This window comes from Carassius carassius, chromosome 6 (genome assembly GCF_963082965.1).
Source record: "Carassius carassius chromosome 6, fCarCar2.1, whole genome shotgun sequence".
Classification (NCBI taxonomy): Eukaryota; Metazoa; Chordata; class Actinopteri; order Cypriniformes; family Cyprinidae; genus Carassius; species Carassius carassius.
The window spans coordinates 25,826,023-25,834,417 of NC_081760.1; the positions used below are offsets into that span (position 1 = coordinate 25,826,023).

At 39.2% G+C, this 8,395-nt stretch overlaps 1 protein-coding gene across 5 annotated transcripts in view; it reads right to left on the reverse strand.

The window, feature by feature from the left end:
- Window positions 1-6,521, reverse strand: part of LOC132142542 (zinc finger protein 827-like) — a 74,264-nt gene extending 67,743 nt beyond the window's left edge. For 3 of the 5 annotated variants that reach the window (XM_059552495.1, XM_059552494.1, XM_059552493.1), the window contains exon 1: window positions 6,244-6,519. In XM_059552495.1, coding sequence (XP_059408478.1) covers window positions 6,244-6,286 — 43 coding nt within the window. In that variant the 5' untranslated portion in view covers window positions 6,287-6,519. Of the gene's footprint in view, window positions 1-6,243 lie in introns of all 5 variants that reach the window. The other 2 variants (XM_059552498.1, XM_059552497.1) reach the window with 1 other exon arrangement.
- Window positions 6,522-8,395: the final 1,874 nt, after the last annotated feature.

Genomic DNA, 8,395 nt, shown 5'->3' on the forward strand with positions numbered 1-8,395 from the left:
TGTGCGAGCAGATCAGGAGGTGCGAGATTCGATCGGTGAACGCCTCACATTGCCAGATAATCCACACCAAAATCAGGCTAAAAATCCTGTAGTGTGAGCCAGGCTTAAGAGACGTGACATAGGTGAAGTTAGCCTTGAGCTTGGAGAATACCCAAATTTCAGACCCTTATCAAGCACAATTTCTTGGAAATGGAGGAAAATGGAATTAGTCTAAGTTTCGATTAAATATTAACACACATTTCACATTTAAGGCATACTGAGCTCAATGAAATCCCGACAAGCGTATACATATAACCGGTTCCATTCCAAGACAACATTGGTGTCCCAATGTCTCTTGATGATAATGATGACAATGATAGCAATTACCATCATTATTGTTGTATAATTACTATGATTATGACAGCTGCAAAATTGTGAGAGTAAATTGTCTAGTTGAATCAAACTTGGCATTTTGGCGCTACTTTGTTGGTGTGGAATCAGCCTTCCCAATCGCAACAAGAAAAAAACAACATCAAGTAGCCATTTTGGTAACAGAACTGATCAGGACTGGGGACAATCTAATAAATCTAAATACACTCAATAATTGTTGCCATCTGAAGTCCATTTCAAGGTGGAGAAAGAAAACAAAAAAAATCCATTTGATTTTATTAAACATCAGTTGGTTTAAAAATGAAACTGGTGTAATACGGCTTCAAGGAACTTCTAATCAAGTGGTCAAACTTTTGGCTGCAAGTGAGTCAAAATAGTCAATGTCTAAAAACAGCAAAAAGTCTGTTCATATTCTGTTTGCACTATGTGATTCAAAATGAATAAATTGCACTCTATTCTGTTTGTTCTACTGCACATGGAGCAGGCATGGGGCTGAAGCTCAGCAGCTCGCAGCATGTGTGCACTTCACACAAAGTAATGAGAAATGTATTAAAACTACTGTCAACTACACAAAATAATAACATCAGGGCTTATTGTTAAGAATGTTTCTGGGTCAGTGAAAAAATTCAGACTTAATTAATATTACAGTGTAAAATTCAGAAATGAATCAGGAATCTCCACTTCAGCAGCACTTACAATACATACACCAAAATCAAATAAGAATTTTTAACTTGTCTTTATCCAAAGTTCAGATTCATGTTTAGGAAATGTATGCAAATTAGTGCATATTTAATGCAGTTAATAAAGTAAACTGGGGATGTATAGTGACCCCATTTACCTGGATTTACTTGTCTTTATAATATAATGTAATGTAATATAATGTATTATAATATAAGTGTTTGACTATGTTCCAAAAACAAGTGTGAATGTAAAGTCTTAATGTTCCTTCAGCCCTGACATCTAAGCAGCAGCAACATATGGGAGGTTAGCCTACATATTTATCATGTTACAAATCATATTTCCCAGTATTTGATGAAACAATCTGAATAGCATTATTTGTTCGCATTATTTTTCTGTGGCTCTATAGTGATTATAGGCACATGGTATTTACCACTGAAGCAACTGGCTCCAAAAACATGCAGCCATGAACCACAATGAGCAAAAATGGCAGCAAGCAGGTCGCATACAGAAGAGTCACATGACAGATTCATATTCAGATGAATGGGAATACTAACATATAGCTAGCTTTTTCCAGGTATTATTGACCTCCCCACTTCCAAGGCCTCCTCTAAAATTTGATAATTGAAATCCAGTTTTAAAAACTGACAGTGACTTGCCTCTTCTCATTCCTTGTCAAGTGAACAGACTGCTCTTTGATTCTGCCCAGTATGCCTCATCTCATCTTAAGACAGACCCAGAGTACTGACTCATAAATCAAATCACAGTTTGGCACAGTACTGCAGCCTGGGCCTGCGTCGGACCTGTCTGTTCGATCCTTTGTCCGGTGTGGCCCAGTGTTAGCAGCCTGTTAAAGGTCTATCCTGGAGGGGATGGATGCACTTGTGTGGTACAACAACACAGGATAGTGCCTGGAGCTCTCCAGGAGCTCCCCCCACCCTTTCCCCAGCTGAACCAGCGAGCTGTTCCTTACGAACCACTGACAGCAGAATGCCTGCTATGGGCTGATTATTACTCACTGCTGGGCCGCCACTAGCCAAAGGGCTGCTCTCCGAGCTGTAGATCTCCATGTTGTGACTTGTCAACATGCGGAAAATCGTTACCCAGCTCAGGCACTTTTATTCCATACAGGCTTTGACTGAAACTTGGGTGGGTGAAACATTGGGTTCAGAATTTTTTTATTCAGAGTCTGTAGTGCTTCATTAAAACATACAAACACAAGGCATGTCCTTTAGTTAGGAGAAAACCTTAATAAATGAGCATGTTGATTAACTTACAGCCTCGGGAAGATCGATGGACAGGATCAGAGCACAACAGAAACAATAATATAACAACAGTTATTTCTGTTTATTAGATTTTTTACTTAATGTAATAAAAGTATTAATTTCTTTTTTTTTTTAAATAAATACAATAAAATAAAATAAAAACTGACCCCAAACTTTTGAATACCAGGCTAATTTGTATTCACACTTATAATTTTAAAAACAAAAGCATGTCAAATAAATATTATAGTTTAAAAAGATTTTAAAAATGTATTTAAAATTGGAATGATCTACACATTTTAATTTACTTTAATGTTAAATATTAACAGCTGACCTGTACAATAATTATACAGTTAATATGATCCCCCAAGAAACGCCAAGAATTCCTAAACACCAGTGACTGTGAAAACATTTCTGAGTGGCTTGTAATTTTAAACCCATTCACACTGACGCTACCAAGACGATTCAAATCATTCTTAGAATTTAGTCAAAACCTCATCTGTATCAAGCCAGCTAGATCATTTTAGCCAACTAACAAGTTTAAAAAGTTGACAAGCAAATTTAGCAAACAAATGGTACAGAAAAGCAAATGTTTCTCTTTGCAAGGTGTAAAATGCACATGCATGAACAAAATATGAATATAGATATAGTGCAGACTGAAAACAGAGCAAGCAGTCCTTCCCATCCTTAATGTTAAACTTTGAGCTTGGCCTCAGTGCTTTCCTAGGCTAAAGCAGGCTACTTTGTGGGTTTGTCATTTTAAAGATGCAACTTCTTTATTGAGCCGTACAAAAATTGTCTAAATTATGTCACCACAGTGCCTTTGACTGAGCACTCACAGCTAGACTACACCTGTGATGAAAGCCAGGCGATCCAGCTAGCCAAATTAATCTAAATGTTCTGGTTCAGCATGCCTGGCTGAAGCCCCTTTCTGTGTGAGCACTTGTTCAGGAGAGCATCCACCACCCCTTCCTCTGCCCTTTAATTCATTTCTGAGAGGAAAGCCTGTGTATCATTATTCGCTTGAGCTCAAATGGGCAGACACCGGTGAGAGAGCCTGATCAAGTTGGTGGGGCAGAGGAAGAGGAGGAGGGGGTGTTCTTGGCAGATTTTTTCCTACAAATCAGATGCCAAGAGCGAAATGGAAACCTCCCCTCATTTTCCTTTCCCCTTAATCCAATGTTTTCAAGCCCAAGCCCAGCCAAGGTCATTATAATCATAGATGAGTGGAAAGGAGCCAGTGACCCACCATTACGGTAAGGTGGAGAGCCACCCAGTCGCACACACTCTGCCGTCAGTCTGTAATGGAGAGCTGAAATCCGTGCAATGCTCCAATTCCTCCATTTGCAAATGCAGATAACCTTAAATATCATGTGTGTACAATGGAAACGGCTGGCTCCCATAGGGAGACATTTTAGCCGATGGCAAAGGTCAGGGTGAAAGAATGATACGGGCTATGTTCTTGCACAAAATGGATGCCTGCGAGTAAGACAAAGAACCAGCAGAAAAGGAGAAAAAGAGGTAACCTCAGTCGACCTCTCCAACTCAGAGTGTAAAACTGAGGAAAACAGCTTAACAAGACAGGAACATTTTAACCTAGGCTGCTTTTTCGCGATTAATTTACTGGAAGCTTGCTGAACTATGACCTGCAGTTTGAACAAAACGTGTTAATTCTGGAAAAAGGAGTGTGCAACAGTGTTTTGCAGGCCGTGGATTGGTAATCCCAGTGGTAAGCACTAAAGCCAAAGGTCATATTTAACTGTCAAGAAGATCATCTGACTGTGTCAGGGCCCTCTTGCACGTCTTGACCCGTGCGCATCGTGACGCAAGCACTCCTGAACTCAGATTTCTATTCTTGAGAAAAGGAAGTGAAAGATACACTTGCAAAAGGATATGCCACAGCCTTTACATGGAAACGTTCACTGAAAAAAAAACAGCAGATGCCTGGCATGTTACTTTATTGAAAGAGCACACAAACGGTCCCAGCACACGAATTCCACTGTCCCGAACTCATATTTTTAACTCTTTCAAGACAGTATATAGTAATCAAGAAGCTAAATTTAGATGAACAATTGTGCTTGTCGTCTGCCTCTCTGCTCACAGATGTTAAAGTACGATGAACACAAACAGAACGTAATGAAACGTGACATCACTCCTCCACGGCTGCGTGGAGCGCCACCAAACTTCAGACCAGCTTTTGCTGAGTGGGTGATTTTGATACGGCATTAATCAGAGGTGGGACAAATGTCTAGTTTCTAAACAACCATGACTGAAAGAAAGTTATTTAAATTATGAAAAGAAAATTTGCATTTAGTTATAACACACTTATTATAATATTAATGTTTATGTACCATACCCTGAGTTTCTGTTACTAAATAACATTTTATGTCTATTTAATAAGTTAGGTTTAATTAATACGTTTAGTTACAATGCATTATCATTATAATATAGTGGTTTATATCCTGTATTTCATTAAAAAAAAAGTTTTCTTCACTGCTGAATTTTGTGAAACATCTGAACGATTTCATAAAACTCAATAATTCATTATAACTGCCTTCTACATTTTGTTACACTGTAAAGCAATTCACTAAACCCGCCAATAAGTTTCTTTATTTTAAAATCAAATCAAAGCGGTTCCAAAGTGATAACTTTGGACTGCATTTCTGATAAAAGATAAAAAGCGAGTAGAAATGGCAGAAATGACTGTGACAAGTCCAATGGATGCAAACATAAACTTGTTTGGCATTATGAAGAAAAGTCAGCACAATGCAATGCTGCTAGAATACATGCAGAAAATTCCAGAGAGCAGTAAAAGACAGTGTCTCAGACTTTCAAAAAAAAAAAAGTCCCAAAAGGCGCCGTTTCGGTTTTGAATGGTAACACGCACAAAGATGCATTATGAGCGCTTGTTTTCGTGCACTTAAAGTGCCACCGTGCCACACTTCACCAATTCCTCTGATCGATGTTTTCCACACTCTACACGTCATGTGTCCTCTAGCGGCCGGCTCACGCTACTACAGCCGTTATTAGCGAGCTGATAAAAGCACAATGTTAACATCCAGCTACACAGGGTCAAATGAACGAATTTCGCGATTAATAATCCCAAACGCAACCCGTGCAAAGCATTGCAAGCCGTGAGATATCCGTCGCAAGAGCTTCGAAGCGAGAGATTAACGCGTTTCGCCTTTCGTACGTTATTGATCGCAGACTGTCTGCAATGAATGGCTGCATGAGGAAGGAAAAAAACCCTGAACTTCAGGTGACCGACCACGGCTTTGACACAGGCAGCCTGCAGACACGAACCCCACTGAACTGGGAGGGGTGGAAGAAAATACCTCAGCTTAAAAAAATCCCGCTCGACAAACGAAAGAAAAAAGTCGCTCGCACACACACACACACACACACACACACACACACACACGACCGCGGAAGGCGGAAAGTTGCACGAATGTATTTTAGGACGCGTTTTTAAGTTGCGGACCGCTGCTAGATAGCGCTGGAGCTAAGTAAAGGCAGGGGCACGGATAGAAGGCTGAGTCTGGCTCTCAGTCTGATCCGACTGACCCTTCATTTTATTGCGGCCAGATCCTCAGATCCTCCCCTTTCCCTTCCGCGCGTCTCTGCCTCGCTCGCACGGACACATATAAGAAAAGACGCGCGGCCATAAGCGCCAAATAAGCGGCGATAACGCGAGCTTTACTGGCCGCAACCTTTAGGCGGAACGGGACCTTTATCGATTATCTGCAATTAAAGGCACCGCTAGTTTGCTCGCTCCGCTAGCCCCCTCGTCGCCAACATGGCTGCCTAGCACAGACCTAAAAAAGGAGAAATAACCTCCGCCGTGCCTTTGTCTGTTTCACCTCTTTAACCCTAAACTACTGCGCAAAACACACGGAGACGCGCTGAAATCGCGCCGAACGAGAAAAAGACTTACGTGAAGGCAGGCGCTTGGGTTGCTCCTGTTTCCTCCTTGGCATTTTCCCCCTTTTATCACATTCTCCTTCTTGTTTAGGGATAAGAAGAAAAAAGGTCTTTTCCCATTGAAATGTCGCGAGGGAGCCTGATGGCAGGGACTTGTCGTGCACCTGGCTGTCCTCGGTTAAGTGTATTGTTGGGAACAGGGAAGAGTAGAGGAGGAGGTGCTGTTGTTGTTGCCGTGTCTTGACTATGGCTGCTCTCTGTAAGTGTGTCTCCGAGCCCCTAACTAACACTAATGCAGGGATCAAAGGGCAGCAACAGCAGAGCGCACACACACGCACGCACACACACTCACTCGCGCGCGCGCGCGCGCGCACACACACACACACACACACTCGCTCACTCACTCACTGGCTCTCAGAAAGAGGAGCTCGCCCGACAGAGCAACGAGAAAGAGACAAGGTGCCCCCAAGCTTTCAGGGTGTACACTTGACTGACCACGAAGGATTTTCTTTTATATATATTTATATAGAAAATAGATTCTGACTAATAAATATTCAAATGGATTGGGGGGGGGGGGGTCTTTTTGAACATAATGTGATGATATAAAATGACAATCGGTTTAAAATGATGAAATCGTGATTTTTTTTTTTCTTTCATAAACGATTTTTAGAAATGTTTAAATCTGAGTTGATAGAAACCCCTAAATCACTGCAATTAATTTTAAGGTCGATGTAATGATATAAATGTAAAATGGGATTTAAAATGAATAAACATATTTAAAATGTATCTATTTATTTATTTATTTATTTAAATGCTTTTCATAAATTTTTGGTTGAATCAAATCGGTACAATAAACTTTAATTGATGTAATGCTACAAATTAAAAAAATATAATTTACAGTAACGCTTTACAATAAGGTCTGTTTGTAAACATTAGTATTGATTAACATGAAACATTGAAAAATACTTTGAAAGCATTTATCAATATTAGTAAGCCTTTTATTAGTTTCAGTATTTACTAAAATGATTATTCAAATCAAAAGTTGTACCATGTAAAGTTGTTAATGTTATTTAATCAGCCTTAGCTACCATTAAAAATTAAGAGTTGTATTTTTATTTTAACTAACATTAATGATTAATAAATACTGTAACAAATGTATTGCTCATTGTTAGTAAAAATAACTAACATTAACTAATTGAACTTTATTTTTAAAATGTTATGGAATTTACAATCACCTGTTATCTCATTTTAAGATATTATTATCATTATTATTACCATTACAACTTCTATAATTGTATTTATTAATGTTTAATGTCCTGGCTAGTAATTGAATTATATTGATTCTGAGTTTCCGTACAATTGATATTGTAATACACACATATAGGTTATTCTGTAACACTTTACAATAATGCTTCATTAACATTAGTTAACAAGAAAAAAACGATGGAAATCATTATTAATGTTAATTTCAGCATAACACACAGTTGTATCTGTTAATATTATTATTAGGCTAGCTAGCTAACATGAACTAACAATTAACAGTTGTTGAATCATTATTAACATTAAAAAAGATTAATAAACACGGTAACTAATGTATTGCCCATTGTTATTTAATGATAGATAATGCACTAATTAATTTGAACTAATAGGACCTTATATTCATACAGGTTATTCATACAGGAATGTTTTTTATTCTATCAAATAAAAATAAGTTTCTTTTTTATTATTATTACATTTTATTGCATGGTAACAACCATAATGTGACTTTAAATGATAATTTGATTAGAAGATCCTCCTCCACCCCCCACACGAAAGCACACACACACACAGTATTCTGTTCTATGCATAGCACTGAAGCAGCCGGCTGTTCCCCACTCAGGGCTGGACTCCAGCAGGCAGCATGTTGTTGGACAAGTTCGTTCTTTCACACCTCTTTGGTGTTAGGAGGACTGTATCCTCCCTCATGCCATGCTGCCATCCTCCTCGCAACCATCCACAAGTGCAGCTCGTTACCGTGGCAATTAGCACAGGCTCAAATTAGCCCACTTTGCCTCTGCACAGGTAACTGACACACACTTTGTAGCTCGCTCATTAGAATACGGCTGCCTCACCATTCCTCTCTCTCTCCCTCTCTCTCTCTCTCTCTCTCTCTCTCTCATTGTCAC